General features: G+C 35.9%; 1 protein-coding gene across 1 annotated transcript in view; it reads left to right on the top strand.

The window, feature by feature from the left end:
- The window catches only part of SETBP1 (SET binding protein 1), a 478,472-nt gene that overhangs the window by 225,445 nt on the left and 233,445 nt on the right, over positions 1-19,582 (top strand). The window contains exon 3 of the mRNA XM_051969680.1: positions 7,356-7,409. Coding sequence (XP_051825640.1) covers positions 7,356-7,409 — 54 coding nt within the window. The remainder of the gene's footprint in view (positions 1-7,355; positions 7,410-19,582) is intronic.

Raw genomic sequence — 19,582 nt, 5'->3', positions numbered from 1 at the left:
TATGAGTATCTCTGGTAATAAGATTTTTTTAAAAAAGTTATGAGCTTATAGTTAATTAGAGAATATCTCTCTCACACACACACACACACACACACACACACACACACACATTGGTACAAAAGAGTGTGATGAGGTTTCAATTTCTACTTCTAACATGATGAATAACCAAGGGGAAGGAAAACAAATTTTTCTGCACCTCAAGTCTTCTCATCTGTAAAATGAAGAATTTGAATTAGGTGATCCCTAAGATTCTGTAAAACCTAATAATTTTTATTTTATTTTTCTTTACTTCATTCATTTTTCTTCCTCAATGGGGAATAGAAAGGAAAATTCCTTAAGTACTTTAGTTGGGTTTTTTTTTTTTTCAGTTTGAAATTCTACTTGGCATATAGTAGATGCTTAATAAATCCTTGGTTGAACTCCTTCACTGTCCTCAAGTTTCCTGTCTTTTACTCAGTTGCAAAATACATGATAATTAATTCTAGACTAAGTGGTGTTTCCTTAATGCACTCTCTGTGATCTTTCTCCCCTATCAATGGTAGGGCAGATTAGAGAGGGGCATTTATTAACCATGTGTATTGCCCTGGTCTCCATAAAGTAGCTTGTGACCAGTTCTAAAGTCTTACTCATTGTATTTGGAATGATTTGTTGAGAATCTAGCTAGGGTGTACAGTTTGGTTGGTGAAAGTGAGATTAATTGTTTTCTACATGCAACCCTTGAAATTTCTCTGAGATGAACAGAAGGAAGAAGCATTTTCGCAAATTACCTAAGAGCTAAGTTTTAGATATGTAATTCTCTGAAATAACGTATTACCTCTGAGAACAGAGAGACCTATAGAGCTTATCAGATCAATCGATTTCTTTGATTTTATGTGGGACTTAAATGTTTTTCAGCATATGGTTTGCTTGCCTTTCCCTATTTGAATATTTTAGCTTAATCCTATTTGTTTCAGTAACCCCAGTTATTTTAGGCTTCTCTGAATCCTTTATATATTGTCTTATTTCTCTTGAGTTGATAATTAAAAGTTTTATATCGAGCACCTACTTTGGGTGTAACATAATACTGTGCCAAGTGACCCCTCTGCTTTTCATGAATCTCCTTCCCACTCAGAGTATAAGAATCCATCTCTGCCCTCAAAGAATCTCCAGTTCATTGAGGAGACTATGAACAACACTTAAGTATAAGACCTATTCCTTGTCTCTCAAAGAGTCAACTCCAAGTCTAATTAAAAAACAAAGGAAACTAATATAAGATAGAAAATAAGCATTAGGTTGTGCTCTTCAGACTGCAAGTTCTTATATTCACAGAAAAGAGATAATGAGGCTTTGGATTAGTTAAGAAAGCTCCTGGGGGGTGGGGGATGAGAATAACCCCAATTTTATATAATTGGGGAAAAAAGCAAAACAAAATGATAAAAACATCATTTCTCCATCAGTCATCTCTTATTTTTCAAATAGATCTGGCTCTTTCTCAGTCATAGAAATGCCAACATAAGAAAACAAAACATATTTTTAAAGCAACTGAAAGATTTTTGCTGCTATTCTCAATTAGGAAATCAATGGCAGGATGAGTTAGAGCTTGATTAGTGTGGGATTCTTTGTTGAAGGGTCAAAGAAATGGCCATTCCTCCATGACTTTTATTCATGACTGGAGAATTTGGAGCTGGAGATAGAATTTGGAGTAAAAAAAAAAAACTGGATTTGAGGCGAGGTTCTCCCACCACCTTGGAAAAATTATTTTATCTCTCTGGATATCAATTTTCTCATCTTTAAAATGATGGAATAGAATTAGATGAACTCTTAGTTATTTTTTAACTCTAATATTCTGTGATTATAAAATCCATGAGATAGGGGAACTTCTTTGAGATTCATAGTTTCTTTTACAGATTCATCATCCATATCTACACACACACACACACACACACACACACACACACTCTTCCATTCCCAACATGGGTAAACTCCAAGACTTTGTCCCTGGGCATCTTCTTTTATACTCTTTTTCATTTTATCATTATCTATGCGTTCTCTGCACAAATGAATCTGAAATCTCAATGGACATCCCATAGGCACCTCAGAGTCAATAGGTCAAAATCAGAACTCATTATCTTTACCCTCTAAATCTATCTCCTCCTCCTAACTTCAGTACAGAAGTCCAAGACATCATTATTTTTCTAGTTACCTAACTTTCCAACTAAGGAATTATTCCTAATTTATTGCTCTTGAATAACTCATCTCTTATGTTCAAATAGTTGCCAAATCTACCCAGTTCTACATCTGTACCATCCCACAATCTTTCCTTTTCCCCTCTATTCACAGCACAACCAGCCTGGATCAGGCCTCCATCATCTCTCAACTGGACTATTTCAATAACCTCATGATTGGTCTTCCTATCTCCACCTCATATTGCACAAAGTTGCCAAGTAAAAACACAGCTCTGATCATGCTCCTCTCCTTCTAAAGAAACTCTCATAGTCATTCCCATCCTTAACTTCTCCCCCCAACCCTCCCCACTCATTTTCTTTAGGTTAAAATACAGATTCCTCTGTTAATGGATACAGCCTTTCAATATTTGGCAGCAAATAATATTCCTCACTGATAATACAGTGCTCTCCTTTACATATTGTACTCTTTTAGACAAACTAGTCTACTTGCTTTTTTTTCTTCCTTAACAGTATTCTATCTCCTTCTTATATGCTTTCACATAGACTCTCCCCTCCAGGTCCTACTTTTACTTCCTCTTGTATTTCCTAACTCTTTTCAACATTCCATTTAAATGCTATTCCTACACACACACACACACACACACACACACACACACACACACACACACACACACAGTATCTGTTTCTACTCAAATATATTCTCTATTTCTTTAAGGGTTAAGACTTTCACTTTTCTATTTATGTTCGTAGTATCTAGCACAGGGCCTAGTACATAGTAGGCATTTAATAAATGTGTATTGATTGATTACCAATTATGCAAATACAGGATGAAGAGAGAGGGATGACTAGTTTGTTTGTTTGTTTGTTTTTTTACCATGTAGGAGATCTGATGGATTGTAAGCTCAATACTGGTCAGTAGTAGAAAACAGCAGTCAAAAAATAACTAGTGTGATCTTAGACTATCAAAGCATTATAGCATTAGAACAGAGGAAGTAGTAGTACCAGTGTACTCTGTTCCATTCACACTCTGGAGGTATATGGTATAGTATAGGATCAGGGGAGCTGGATTAGCATCTTTAAAAGATCATTTAATCTTCCTGGGACTCAATTTCTTCATCTCTAAAATGAAGCCTCTGAGGACCCTTCCAATTCTAGACCTATTTTGTGTGTGTGTGTGTGTGTGTGTATGTGTGTGTGTGTCTTAGAATATTGCTGTTGGTTGTGAGCACTACATTTTGAGGATGTTAATGGTAAATTTAAACTGTACAGAGGAAGAAAGTAGAATAATAAAGGATCCGGAATCCAGGTTGTTATAATGAATAGTGGAAAGATCTGGGAATATTTGACTTGGAAAGAGAAGACTTATTGGGAAAAAATGACTTTTGTCTTCATATAATTGAGGGGCTTTCTATGACCTCTTTTCTGTTAACCATAATGTGTGAAAATTATAACTTCACATAAGGTGAGGGGTACAGAATTTAGTAACAGATTGAGATGTCCAGTTACAGAAGAGGATTCTTTGTGAAATGGTAAGTTCCAGTATTCAATAGGAGCCTGAATAATGAACATTGTAAGGATTACAACTCCTTTTCCAGTTTAATAAAATTAGTAGTCACAATACTAGCTTTGAAATAAGCTCCCTCATTTTCTTTTTACCTACTCTTTCTCTTTTCTTAGATAAAAGAGAATATAGCCATTTTATTAATTTTATTAATGTCAACCAATTAATTATTTGGGTTCAAGATAAGCATTAAAGAAGATACATAGGAATATATTATATGGTCTGATTGTATCACCACCCCTTTCAGCATTCCACCACCTCATCACACACTCAAAAAGTTTGAGAATCCTTCCCTCTCTTCCAAACAAGAAGCCATCCTTTCCCTCTCTTCCAAACAATAAGCCATCTTCTACTCAGACATATGCATATATGGCCTTTAAGATACAACAAAGATTCCTTAGCCTGGCATTTTAGGGCCTGCTACAATATTGTTCCTGCCTAGCTTTTCAGCTTTACTTTATACTTCACAAACTCTCTTTTTCCTTCAAGACTGTTTCCTGAGCTGGATGTACCATGTTTCACTTCTGTGAATTTGTGCAAGCATTCTTCAAGCTTGGAATGTATTCTCTCTTCATTTACTATCCTTAGAATCTTCCTCTTATTTCAAGTCTTACTCAGGTACCACCTCCTCCTAATTCATAATCACTGTCTCCTTTCCTTGCCTTCCACTTATTAGAGCTCCCTCTCCTCAATTTCCCTCTTACTATATTTTTGTTGTTGTTGTGATATTGTAGAATAGAGATTTCTTAAGCCATACTATTTCACAACAACTATCTCACTTTTAACTTAGGGATAATATAATGACTTTCTGGTCCACATGATCTCTTTTTCTGAGGCTTTAAGGAATTTATATCCAGTTAAATTTTTAATATATTTGCAATAGCTTGGAGCTCTCAGTTAGAAAAAGTCCTAGCCGTTAGAGAGAACTTTGGCTTTCTGACCTAATTTCAATTTTGTGTATCTCTAGCTACTCCCAGTCCTCTTTGAAGGAAAAGCAAGATGTAGGAAATATTGATGTTAAAGAAGTAAGCATAGTATATTACAGTTTCTATTAATTGGACAGGTATGGAAAAGAGAAGTTGGAGAAATAGAATATTGGAAGGAAGACTTCCCTCTGTCTTTGAAAAACTGAGTATTATCAATAGTTTCATTCCTGTTTCAAGATGTTTGCAGTGTTCAGTGGTCTACCTTAGTCTCTCCTTTCTCTGCCAAAGCTTAGCCTTCTTTTTAATTTCTCCTTTGGGTTTCTCCTTTGTAGATTATCCTTCCACTTGTTGCTTTTATGCTGCTTCATGTTAGCCTGCTACATTTTGGGGAACTCCACAACACCCCTAAACCCCATTGCTCAGCTCTAACAGACCACACTCCTCAGGCTATCTAAAGGATCACCCTTTAATAACTTCTGTACTCAACTTGAATCTGTCTTCTGATTGAAAGATCTCAATAGTATTGAATCACTCTTAGGATTACATTCCAGTTGGAGGAAACTGTAAGATTTAGACACATGCCTATGACATCAAAAAATAATCTGTCAAGAGTTTCATGGAGAAGATACCTATCTTTGTAGTATTTTAAAGAAAACACTGAAGGATTTTCTTTTTCAGAGATTTTGTGGTTCCAGGATTCAAAGATACTTCGTTAATACCTCATTTTAATATATTGCCTCATTATTTATTGTGTGAACTTTTATTTCACCAAATAAGAGTATAATCTCCTGGAGGTGGCTATATATCTTGGATATAATAAGTGCTCAATAAACATTTGGCTTCCTTCCCTCCTTCTTTACTTTCTCTACCTTGCTTCCTGCTCTTCCTCCTTCCTTTCTCCTTCCTGCTTTCCTTTCCTTCCTTCTTTCCCTCCTTCTTTCCTTTCCTTCCTTCTTTCCCTCCTTCTTTCTTTTCCTTTCTTCCTTCCTTCCCTCCTTCCCTCTCTTCCCTTTCTCTCTTTTCCACTCCCAGCCATGGCACATTGCTAAGAGAGAAGAGTCTTTACTATCTTTATAAAATTCTAAAATGAGATAATATTTGGAGAACATTTAGCACAGTACATAGCAGATAGTAGGTATCACATAGGTGCTTATTCCTTCTCTGTCCCCTTCCCTTCCTTTGTCTCTTTCTGCTTGAAGTTCTTTTCCAGCTTTAATACCATTTAAGCTTCATCATCAATGTCTTCTTTTGGAGAAGCTGCAAAGCCCAGTTGAGCTTTTGAAATGGCTGTAGGCACTGATGCCCAGCATGAATCCCTCTCCTTCTTGAACCAAACAAAATATTGTTACAGTAAACATGAAATCTTTCCTATTTTTCACAGATTCTCTCCAGGCTTAACAAAGCTTACAGTCACACTCCTGGAATCAAAATAAGCATCTGTCTTTCTCCCCCCTCCCCCCCAACCCTGTTCTTGTCATTTTTTTTCTCAAGTCACACACTGCAGGTATTTTATTAACAAATTAATAACTCATCCAGTTAACTAATACATTCCATACTATGTAGAAATTATTATGAGTTATGCAAAGACATATTTTTCTATCTCTATTATGAGATGATATTTGGAATGCACCTATCATAGTGTCTGCAATGTAGTAGGTCCATAATAAGTCTTCCTCCCTCCCTCCCTCCTTCCTTTCCTTCCTCCCTTCTTCCTTTCCTTCCTTCCTTCTTCTTTTCCTTTCCTTCCTTCCTTTCCTTCCTTGCTTCCTTCCTTCCTTCTTTCTTTCCTTCCTTCCTTCCTTCCTTCCAGATTATTGAGTATAAATCTCTAGGTTTTTATATTCTACTTTAGAAAGGCATGAGATTTCTTCCAACAAGACACTGTGACCACAAAAGATACTATAAGGCAATATAAGTGGCTTGGTGGATAGACTGTAGGACTAAGAGTCAAGACAATCTGAATTCCATTGTGACCTCATATATTTGCCAGCTGTGTAACCTGGGCAAATCACTTTACTTCTAATCTCCTTCAGTTTCTTAATTTATAAAATGTGGATAATAACAGCTAACTCTTATAGCACTAGTGCAAGGGAAAAAATGAAATAATATTTGTAATGCATTTTGCAAATCTTAAGGTGCTTTATTCATGCTGTCATTATTATAAGTGTGAAATGAATAGTACAAATAATATAAACTATTAAATTTTAATGAAAGAGAGATCCTTGGGGCGTGGAGGGGGTATTGGAGAGAGGGCAATTATTTGAACTAGGTTTTGGAAAATGAATAGAATTGAGATAGAGGTGTTCAGGGAAAGAGGACATAAGAAAGATGGCATGAGTAAAGATGAGGTGATTAGTGTAGCTACTATTGTCCACTGGAAATAACTCTACATTTTGGCCCAGAGGAACTGAATCCAATTCTCCCTGTAACCCTAATTACTTGTAACTTTGGGAAAGTCATTGAAATTTCTCTGGGCCTCATTTCTTCTCTGTCAAATGAGATCTCAGAAATCTGGAAGATTCTCTCCAGTTATAAATCCCACTCCTTCAACAGCTTTTAGGGACATAGAACATGGCTTAAGACAACACGTGTTTTTGGTGTTTCAGTATCATGAGAGTGATATGAGAATCAGATGTCCTGAGGAGGCTATGTACAACATTTTTTTACTATATCACTTAAAGAGAATTTTTTGTCTTTCCACAGCTTCTTACAGCCAATGACCTCACAGCCAGTGACCTCAAAGGATTCCAGCCACCGGTAAGTTCCATTGACTTTATTTTGTGTTTTGGGAAAAGAGAACATCAATTTGATGCTATCACTAGCCTAAATCCTGTCTGTTGACCCAAGACACTAGCCATCATATGGTAATCCTTAGTGTGTAAGTGTGTATGTCTTTCACTCTCTTTGATCATTAACAGAACACCATCTTTTCACTCTCCTTAACAGTATGTAATGAGAAAAACTGGGTGTGTGAAGCTATCAGGTGGTGATCAAGCTCTATGAAGGGTTAACCCCAAAGAGCCTGGGGGCCTTTTCTTCCTTCCCCCTCTACTCCCTCCCCTTTGAATGGTAGACTAAAATTTCGGTAATCTAAATGTGCAAATGTCTTGCAGTCATGGTCCAGTGGCTGGGTTAATCTCAGACCCCTGCAGTGGCAGATGGTTGATTTGCTGCTGATTCTAGTTAGGGAAATGGGCCACCTATTATCTCTGGCCAGGCGGCTGTTTGAAAGGATGCCTTGGGCAAACTGAGAAAAAAGGAAGGGGGTAAGCAAATACTCTATGTAAGCTTCTTTTTGTACAGGTAAACGTACATTTACTTCCCCTTTTCATTAAGGAAATTGTACATATAGCCCCACAGACATATATACACACACAGTACATAGATATACATGTATAGTCTGTGTGTTCATATACACACTAGCATATGTTCATACATGGAATCCTTTATACTTGAGAAAATTTTTCAAGAGAAATTGTTGCTTTTTTAATACCTTCTGTAGCTAAACTTAGTAGATATCAATAACTAACATTTGCTACCATCACTTCCAGTACCCCTTCCCTATCCCACACAAAGTGCTTGCTTTCTTTTACTTGTAGAAACATGTCAAATCCAACTGCAAGAGGATAAAAAAAAATTATAATAATTTTATATCATGTCATCCACCATAGAAAAATCATTACCTTCCACAACCACTCGCACTTAAACCATCTCATTCACCCCTACAAATAGTACTATTAGATTGGTAAAGCAGAGGTTATTATTCCTATTTTATAGATGGAGAAACTGAGGCCAAAAACAGTTAAGTAATTTGTTGTACATTTAATTAAGGCCATGGCTAGGACTAAAACTACTTCATTCCCAAGTGTTTTGATGTTAAAAAAAGTCAGACTTTCATCTGTCCTATTATTTCACTGTTCATTTTGTCAGATATTGCCCCCAAAAGTGGTTTTTGGGTTAACCTTTAATCCCAATGTAGCTCTCAAATTTTCCTGTATTTTTTAATGAGTTTTAACGTTTATGCTTTTGTGAGGAGAGAATAATATATGTGTACCCCATCATCTTTTCCTTCCCTTTGGATAATATCTTTTTTTAATATGTTATGGAAATATTATTGTCTAGCAATAAAACCAACTAAAATTGCTCAGGATTTATTTATTTAAATTAATTTCAATGCATAAAGTATTCTAGAAAATTGAAGCAAATAGCATAATCATCCATTACTTGAAACACTCAATCACTTGACAAGCATTTGTTAATGACTCATATATTCTAGATTTCTTTTTTTTATATTTTACTCTGAACTTCAGAAATAAAACAAGCATTTCCATAACATAGTAGAATGGGGGGAAAGATGTTTGCACATGAAACTGCATATCTATTGTGTACAACTTCTATTCCTTTTAAATAGATATTAAAATTAACATTATTATGTAACTTTACAGATATAAAACTTGAGAGACAGTCTCTGCTCTCAAGGAATTTGTTCTTCTATTGAGGATATGCATATAATATATCCACCAATAACTAAATACTGGAGACTTAATTTTTTAAAAATCTGATGGGATGAAGCATTAGCAAATTTGAAGATTGAAATAGACCTTGAACTAAGACATGAGGAGAGCTAAGGATACAAGTGGAGGTGAGGAGAGAGAGAATTCCAGGCATGGAGACAAGTCTGTGCCAAGGTGCAGAATGCCATTCCCAGGAAGCACCAATTATTCCAGTTTGACTAGTCCACAGGACTAGTGTAGGATGCTGGGCTTAATGTTTTATTCACCTGGAAAGATAGGCTACAGTAAGAATATTAAAATTTTAAAACCACACTGAAGAGTTTTTATTTAATCCTTGGGATACTAGGGAGCCATTAGCACTTCTAGAATAGGAGACTGATATAATCAGATATGTGCTTTAGGTCTTTTACTTTTGAAGTTGTATGGGGAATGTGTTATCTTTTCCAGATAGAGAGGAAAGGAGACCAATCATTAGAGTTATTGTGGAGGCAGAATCAACAATATTTGGCAACTGATTGAATATGGGATGTGACTAAGAGTGAAGACTGGAATGTGACTCCGAAATTAGATCTTAAGTTAGTGGAATGTTGTTGCCCTGAATAGAAAAAAAGAATAGATGGGAGTCAGATGGAGGGGAACATTAGGGGGAAAGATAATTGAATCTGTTTTGAACATAGTGAACTTGAGATTCCTATGAAAATTTCAGATGAAGATATCTAGCAGAAAGGTAGAGGTGCTGGACTAGAGAAATGACGAGATGGATGACCTTGATTTTTTTTCAGTTAAATATGAAACAGAGTCATACTGAAATTACACAAATTTGTGCCAACTACATGTTGCTGTGGATACCATAGTTATATAACTTCCTCTAGTGGTTTTCTGTAGCCCAAGAGCAGAAGCAGAGAAGGCTGATAGAAATCCAGCATTAGAATTGAGTAGTGAAAGGACAAAGGCTTTCTAGAGTAGAGAACATTATAAATTTAAAGTAGTTAAATAAAGTGTTGGAATTTTATAGGAATTAAAGGAGGTTGCCTGCCTAGGAGAGGAAAAAGACTGACTAAGGTAAGGATTGAGAGTAGATTTTGAAGGGATGAGGTGAGAGGTGAAAGGACAGGTTATATGATCAGATAAAGAAATTTCACACTATTGGGTTGTAGAGTTGAGCCCTTGTGATTAATGGATAGTTTAAGAGTAAAACCATACTCATGTTTAGTTAAGGGTAATGTGAAGGTAGAGATCATAGGAGTTGAAGAGGTTAATGAAACTAGGAAGAAACATAATTTGTAATTTGAAACTCTCAAATATAAGGGCAGGAATTGAGGTGGAGAAGACCGTGAGCCAGGTAATAAGCATCTTGAGAAAGGAGGGAAAATAACCTGGATGCTAGTAATTAGCAGCTTCCATGATATGGAGAAGGAGATATGTAGTGAATAAACCTCATAGGATGAGAGATTCTTGAGTTACTTTGATAGGAGAAGGGTTGAAAGTGGCAGTGACGAATAAAAAAAAGTCTACTCCTGTATTGCAGGACATGAGAGGAATACATTCTCTACTGAAGAGAGTAGCCAGAAATGCAGAATATAAGGAGATGGAGATGTAAGATGTAAGGATGGTTTGTTAACAATACATAATAACTCCTGCCCCTGAATTTTGAAGTTTTTGAAATAGTATTGTTGTTTGTCTTTCAATCTCCAAGAGGACCATGACATCAGAGAAGTAATACCATGACATGCAGGTAAATTGGATTTAAATGAAGGAGGGCTGTACAAAGTCACCTGCCACACTTTCTGCTCCAGAGCCATCTGGCTCCAATATCAAGATATAAATCAGGATGACTAAAGATGGCCCTGGATGCAGTGGGAAACCTTGGCCTTTTTAAGCTAAGGTCTTTAACAGGTCTCAGTTTGACTGAGGCCTCATCTATTCAGTGATTAAGGCTAGGTAATAAATGAGGCAGAGAATGGTATGGGGGGGGATGAGGGGATGAAGGGGTTGGGTGGGTGTGGGTCTATATGAGAAAAAGAGAGAGAGAAAATGTGAGTATTTTGCGATCATTGAATAAATCTGGGATGATCAAGATCAGAGTCAAGTCATTAAGGGAAGTTAGGGTTGTTTGGGGTATTCCCCAACCACTCTGAGGTCATGAAAAGGAAATTAGGGATGTTGCGGGTATTTTGAGGTTATAAAGGGGATGTGAGAGATGCTGTGTTCTGTCCTGGCTTGGTCACTGGTGTAATTCAGTTGTGCATTTCTTTTGCCATTATGTCATTGTAAATGCTCAATTAATACCCCTTCAGGCTTATATTACAGAAACCAAAAGAGCTCTGGGAATATTGTGTTCACGATGGAACACCCAAATCAGATGCTTCTGTAGTGTGATTCTCATATCAGAAAGATCCAAATTTGTCTCAAGTCAACAATGTCCTTTTGGATACCTCTTCAAAGAGAAACAACCCCCTCTCCTTACTTCATTCTTGTGCTTCATTTTGACCTTCCCCTTCCCCCTCTTTCAACACCTGGCAGTCCTTACCACCAAAATGTTGGTTGTCATATATTCTTTTTCTCTCTTTGGGTTCCAGATGAATCTGAGCTCTTCATATCCTGGTGTCTGTAATAATTCACCAACATGTTCTCTTCCAGGAACTGTCACTGCCTTTCAGGAGGGAGTTTACCATGGGCCTCTCACTATGATAACTGTAATCGGGCCTGTCAGCCTTCACATAGTCCACACTTATCACTTGCATTTAAGGGGATTTTTTTTTCTTCAAGTCTGTTACTGCTGCAGCCTCTTAAGGAAAATAGTCATGATTTCTTCACTAATCTTTGATAACTCTCAGCTTTGAAAGTGTAGAGAATCACAAATTTATTGCCAACTGGGCTTCAATGCACTGTCTGTATGTTTACACTCACATCTTCAGATTGAACTGAAAAACAATGAGAGTATAAGATATGACTTTTTCAGTTCCAGTACAGAACTCTTATCAGCTCACAATAAGCATGTAGCTTACAAACAGCATACCTAAACACCCTCTGCTTTTGGAGGGAAGAAATTTTCCTAGGTGCTTGTAAGTACAGTCCATTCATTACCCGGTAACACAAGCCACTTCTCTGAAGTCCTTCTCAAGTACAAGTAGTGACATTCTAGTCCTTATTTAAAGGCTCAATTGGGAAAAAAAAAATTCCATTTCAAAAGCAAAACTACTACCCTTCCCTTTTCTTCTGGCTATTCCTTAGTGGATCAAGTCCTCTTTCACTATACACCCCAGAGCATAAGTTCACCAATGTTTCAGAAAACTCATTGAATTTTATTTAATTTGCATTTCTTTGGACAGATCTAAAGGAGGAAGGGGTAGTCCTACTTCTCACCATTATGCTTCCCCCGCAACTAAAAATAGGAGTAGAATTTGGATTATCATTTGGTCTTTAGAAAGTGCTATTGAAATAGAAGACATTACTTTTATACTTAATTTAGTTTATATGTCTTAGGACTTGATCTGGAAAAGGAGATAGAATTACATTTTATATAAAACATTAAGGTTTTGGATATCTTAATCCTTCCCCAGATCACTTCTCTGCCTCTGCTTTTTCCCATCTTCCTTTTTTTAGATCCTTCATCCAGTTGAGTTATGCCTGCTTTATTTTTCTTTGGGCTAGCCACTCTATTTTATATTTTTTTTTCCTTTATAAAATGAGCAGGTTAGATTAGATGATCTTAAAACTGCCTTTCCTCTCTTTATATTTTAAGATTCTCTCATACTGTGCCTCACCTGATCCTGTCAAATATGCTCTGTCCATCTCTTTACCATAGGGATGCCTAGAAACTTTTATCAAAACTGGTCAGAGAACCTTAAACAAGGGTAAAAACCTATGTCTTTCTTTCCATCCCTAGCTGCCAGCACATGATGGCAAAATCCTTTGCTCCAGCCCTAGCCCTCCCTCTCAATTTGCTCCTTCTAATATCCAGGTGAGTCAGGGGAGTTAGACCAGAAGCTTTGGCTTTGAACTTTGACCTCTTTGTAAAAGAGATATTGATCCAATGACTGTTAGTTATGTATAAAACTGATCTAAGCCAGATGTCAGGGGTTATGATTATCCTCCATAATCCAAATAAATTTGGAGTTTTTGTGTCTGCCATTTCTAATAATTGCTACTTTTCACAGAAATATACATATGTATGTGTAGTTATATATATGTTTACACAAATATATAAAATTTATGTAGACCTGTAGAGAAGCCAGCTTTAATTTTGAGAGCTGATTGTTAGATTTTGCTGTAAGTATTGACATCTCAGAAATCAAGAAGCACTGTAAATCAGGTCTTGATTTATTGTTTTGCCAATGGTCTAGACATAATAAATGGAAAATGGAGAAAATGTTAGTAATGCAGCTGAAACTCTAAAGTTTGTCATGTATATTTTTCATAGAAGCATTTGCTAAGCATATATCAGGAAACTATTGTGAAGTGTCTGTATCTATATCTTTCCATTCTCAAATCTAAAACCATTTTTGATTGATATTATTTAGATGATCATAACTAAATTCCCTATGGGGAAAGACACACACACAAAAAAAAACTTTCAGGGACAAATAACAGTAAGAAATCTAAGTTTTCTAAGGTTCTCTTTGCAGCCTCTTTATGCTAGAGAAATCTATTGTTTTTAGTAAGATCTGCTACTCACCTAAGTTGTCTATTTAAATATCTGAGTACATTATACAACTGGGAGAGCAGTAATTACTGCAGCAGTAATTGCTTTTAGAGTAGATACTAAAAGGGACAAAAACATGTTGAATTTGCAGGACCTTTCATCCTTTTAAGAATATAGGACATCTCTTGCTCTAAATCTTCACATTTCTCATTCAAAATGAGACTATCTGGGGTCTTTACAGAGTTTTGAGTTAACCAAATAAAAATTGAAATCTATCATACATACAGTAGATTCTCAATAAATTATTGTAAAATGAATCATTAGTTTTATCCATGAGGGCTTACAAAATGAAACTTATTTTAGAAATTTTCAAAATAAATGTAGGCCATTTACTCCTAATAGTGGAAGGATCTATAGTAGTATTCTTAAGTAGAGATTACAGGATTCATCTCAACACTATAATGTAAGGCATTAAAAATATTCAACAAATATTGTGGTTTCATCTGTCTTATTGTATCATGAAGCAATTCTACTAATGTGTATACCAGTCTCAAGACATGGTCCACAGTCTAATACTTTCTGAAAGGAGAGGAGGGGGGGGGGAATGACTCTTAATATTATCTATAAGGGGAAAACTACTTACTATTAAGGAGATCTCTTTTCTCAGTTGCAGAAATAGGATTTCACCTTATCCTGTACATTTCTCACTAACTAAAGAGAGCAAATGTTTTTACTTTCTTCCATTATAACCTTTTAGCCATTTCATTTCATAACGACTACTCTGATAGGTCAGCACCCATTTCTTGGCCTTGGAGAACAAGATAAATCAGAATGTCTAGTTATTAAGATTTTCAAGTCTGTTACTATGACCATCAAAGTAGATGTTTCTCCCCCAAAATATTAGGGTTCTAAGCTTGAAATCCAGAAGTTTAAGGTTCTTTGGGTATAGATAATGACATAGATAAAATCCTTTAGTTTTTCCTAAAAATTCTTACCATCCTGTTACCTCAGATTAAGAGAATTCTTTCACTTATTAGCTGCCAATAATTTGAATGAAACAGGTTAGATCTCTATTGTCTTCATTTCCAGGATTACTTAAATTCTTAACTGTTATCTTGACTTCTCTGAAATGACGTTAGCCTTCCTCTTGCTCATGCTGATTATTTGGATCCATTAGGACTTGAACTCACTGTTGGTGGACTTAAAGAAAACTTATGGATTGAAGAAGAAAAAGTCATTTTGAGCTTTTTTAAGCAAAGCAGATGCATATGGCACTAAGCATTTATTTTTTTTTAAGCACTCTACCTGTGCAAGACTTCATCATTATGTTTTTTTAATAATTATAACTTTTTATTGACAGAACCCATGCCTGGGTAATTTTTAACAACATTATCCCTTGCACTCACTTCTATTCCGACTTTTCTCCTTCCTCTCTCCACCTCCTCCCCCAGATGGCAAGCTGTCCTATACATGTTAAATATGTCACAGTATATCCTAGTTATAATATATGTGTGCAGAACCGAACAGTTCTCTTGTTGCACAGAAACAATTGGATTCAGAAGGTAAAAATAACCCGGGAAGAAAAACAAAAATGCAAACAGTTTGCATTCATTTCCTAGTGTTCTTTCTTTGAGTGTAGCTGCTTCTGCCCATCATTTATCAATTGGAACTGAATTAGATCTTCTCTTTGTCAAAGAAATCTACTTCCATCAGAATACTTCCTTATACAGTATCGTTGTTGAAGTATATAATGATCTCCTGGTTCTGCTCATTTCACTTAGCATCAGTTCATGTAAGTCTCTCCAAGTCTCTCTGTATTCATCCTGCTGGTCATTTCTTACAGAACAATAATATTCCATAACATTCATATACAACAATTTATCCAACCATTCTTCAATTGATGGACATCCATTCAATTTCCAGTTTCTAGCCACTACAAACAGGGCTGCCACAAACATTTTTTCACATACAGGTCCCTTTCCCTTCTTTAGTATCTCTTTGATATAAGCCCAGTAGTAACACTGCTGGATCAAAGGGTATGCACAGTTTGATAACTTTGGGGCATAATTCCAGATTGCTCTCCAGAATGGTTGGATTCGTTCACAACTCCACCAACAATGCATCAGTGTCCCAGTTTTCCTGCATCCCCTTCAACATTCATCATTATTTTTTCCTGTTATCTTAGCCAGTCTGCCAAGTGTGTAGTGGTATCTCAGAGTTGTCTTAATTTGCATTTCTCTGATCAATAGTGATTTGGAACATTCTTTCATATGAGTAGAAATAGTTTCAATTTCGTCATCTGAAAATATCCTTTGACCATTTATCAACTGGAGAATGGTTTGATTTTTTTATAAATTAGAGTCAATTCTCTATATATTTTGGAAATGAGGCCTTTATCAGAACCTTTAACTGTGAAAATGTTTTCCCAGTTTGTTGCTTTCCTTCTAATCTTGTTTGCATTAGTTTTGTTTGTACAAAGGCTTTTTAATTTGATATAATCAAAATTTTCTATTTTGTGATCAATAATGATCTCTAGTTCTTCTTTGGTCACAAATTCCTTCCTCCTCCACAAGTCTGAGAGGTAAACTATCCTATGTTCCTCTAATTTATTTATAATCTCGTTCTTTATGCCTAAATCATGGACCCATTTTGATCTTATTTTGGTATATGGTGTTAAGTGTGGGTCCATGCCTAATTTCTACCATACAAATTCTAGTTTTCCCAGAAGTTTTTGTCAAATAATTTTTATCCCAAAAGTTAGGATCTTTGGGTTTGTCAAACACTAGATTGCTATAGTTGACTATTTTGTCTTGGGAACCTAATCTATTCCACTGATCAACTAATCTATTTCTTAGCCAATACCAAATGGTTTTGGTGACTGCTGACTAAGCATTTATTAAATGCCTCATGTTCAAGAAACCATACTTGGAATTGAGGGTTATCCAAAGAATGATTGATGTTTACCTTGAAGGAAATTAAAATCTTGTTGAGATTAGATTTTAGTTTGGACAATGCCCTTTGTTACCAAACTGGGACATGGCATGGTGTTGCATCTGACAGTGGGTTAAAACCCAGGGGACATTCAGAGACAAAATCTGTTTTCTCCAAGGTCTCAGTCCCTTAAAAGGCAATTGTAATATGTGGTCACAAAATCACATCACTCAGAGTTACAAGGGACCTTAGAGCCTTTCTGGTCCAATCAATACCTGACATATAAATAGATAGATAGATAGATAGATACTTTGAAAGGATACATTACAAGATAACATGTATTAAGTATTCAGGAGGTGATATGGATAGTAAGTTTGTTTAAAAAGCACAGTAGATAGAGCACTGATTCTGGAATGAAGAAGATTCAAGTTCAAATCTATCCTCAGACACTCGGATGTATAAGACTTAAGTCATTTAATTGCTATCTAACTCAGTTTTCTAAGTTATAATAGGGGGTGCATGAGAGTACTTATAGAATTGTTTTGAGGCTCAAATGAGTTAATGAGAACGTAATACCTTTTTTGGCACATAAATCAGCGCTTAAAAAATGCTTGGTTCCTTCCTTCTCCCTCTTTCCCTGAAGTTATCAGAGAATGTTTCATATAAAGAGTGGGTTTTGAGCTAAGTCTTGAAGGATAGGAAAGATTTGGTTAGGTAAATACAGGAATAAGTGGGGCAGTTCAGAAGAGAGGAGGAACTTCATGAACAAAAGCAGTGTTTTGAAGTGTTATTTTCCTCCTTTAAACAGGAACAGAGATATTCTAGTTATTATCTCTCTTGGGGTTGAGTCTCAGACAGAATTTCCAATGCCCTTTGTTACCAAACTGGGACATGGCATGGTGTTGCATCTGACAGTGGGTTAAAACCCAGGGGACATTCAGAGACAAAATCTGTTTTCTCCAAGGTCTCAGTCCCTTAAAAGGCAATTGTAATATGTGGTCACAAAATCACATTCACTCAGAGTTACAAGGGACCTTAGAGCCTTTCTGATCCAATCAATACCTGAACAAAATCTACTTTACAACATACCCAGCAAGTGGCCACTCAGTTATTTGAAAAACTCCATTGAGAAGGAATCTCCTATCCTTTGAGGCATCCTATTTCACCATTGGACAGTTTTAATTGTTAGGACAAATTTCTTTACATCAAACATAATGTTGCCTCACTGTACTTTCTCTGTCTCCAAACAGAATAAATATAATCTTTCTTGTACAAAGCCCCTCAAATACTTTGCAGGTAGTGATTGTGCTCCCTCACTTCCAATGGTTTCTACTTTTTAGACTACATAACTACAGTTTCTTCTGCACATATTCATATAGTTTCATCTTAAAAGCATCTTGCCACTCTAGTCACCTTCCAGCATTCTGGGTTATCAATATCAGTTCTACAATGTGGCACCAAGTGCTGAGCACTTGATGGGTTCTGAACACCTAATGGGTTCAGATGGGATCCAGGAAGAGGACCATTTCTCTCATCCTAGATGCAAAGCTGCTTCCAATGTTGTCTGAAATCACTTGGTTTTGTGTTGCCATATTGCACTGTTGACTCATGTTTGACTTTACTGCCTGCTAAAATACTCCATCATTCAGAGATTTCAGAAGGCAACCCTACTTTGTGTATAGCAAAAGATAACCGGAACCTTGCCAGGCTCCCAGAAAAGGTGTTCTTTGTGTTTGTTTTCTTAAACATTCCACAACAATAGCAACAACAACAACAACAAAATGATCCAGGGGATTTCTACTGAGCTTACTTGAAAAAAAAAAGATCTGGCAATTTAAAAAATAAATTTTATTGATATTTTTCTTTATATTACCTATATTTTTAAGTTTACTTCCCCATCTTCAAAAGGTAGTTGCTTATAACAGAGAATAGCAAGGTGGGTCATGATAGGAGGAGATTGTTCAACAAATCTAACATATCAGAAAACCTTGACACTATCTGAAGTTTTCTGTATCCATAGAGCTCACCTCTGCAAAGAAGTGTGTAAATGTTGGAGGTGGAAGTGCCCTCTCATATCTCTTCTTTGGGGACAAATTTGGTCATTGTAATTTCATAGCTTTCAGTTTTGATAATTTTGTTATATTGTTCTTCAAGTTTGTGTTACAGTCATGGCATATATATTATACACAGTATTACAGGAGCAGGCTACCATATATATAGTTTTTTCATGATCATTTCTATGATCAAAACTAGTGTCTTTATAGGAAGATCTTACCACATATATAGATTCTATTTCTCTTCCTTTTAAACTGATATAGCAGGCATGCAAGTCCTTCTCTCTTTTAGTTTGCATGGGGATCAGTGAGCTCTCAAATCAAATGATGAGGTTATCATATGAACCAAAAAGTGGTAGGTTGAGCTACATTTGAAGAATGAAATGATGTGGAATATAGTGCTGATGATGAAGATTTAAAATTAGGGCAATTCAAATTTCATCACCCTTAATGTTAGTAGTAGCAGTGAAGAAATTGGTTAATGTTATTTTCATTTTAGGAAGGAAAGTACACTTGTGAGTCTAAATTCTCTGCCAGACTCCATATAAAATAATTACAATTACAATTTCAGAAACTAAAAACAAAAAATTGTGTGTATGTGTATATCCCATAACAAGGAATGATTTTTTTTTTCATAAGGCATCCTGTAACCTTAAACATGTTCATTGGCATTTAGGTGCTAGAAAAATAGAGGCAATCAACTGAAATATATCCATTGAGTGTCTTTTGTATGCACAGTAGTGTACAATAGACCACTTCCTAGTTGAAAAGTTACTTTGACATATA

Source organism: Antechinus flavipes, chromosome 1 (assembly GCF_016432865.1).
Source record: "Antechinus flavipes isolate AdamAnt ecotype Samford, QLD, Australia chromosome 1, AdamAnt_v2, whole genome shotgun sequence".
Classification (NCBI taxonomy): Eukaryota; Metazoa; Chordata; class Mammalia; order Dasyuromorphia; family Dasyuridae; genus Antechinus; species Antechinus flavipes.
The sequence above is the reverse complement of the archived record's forward strand: the minus strand, read 5'-3'. Positions and strand labels throughout refer to the sequence as shown.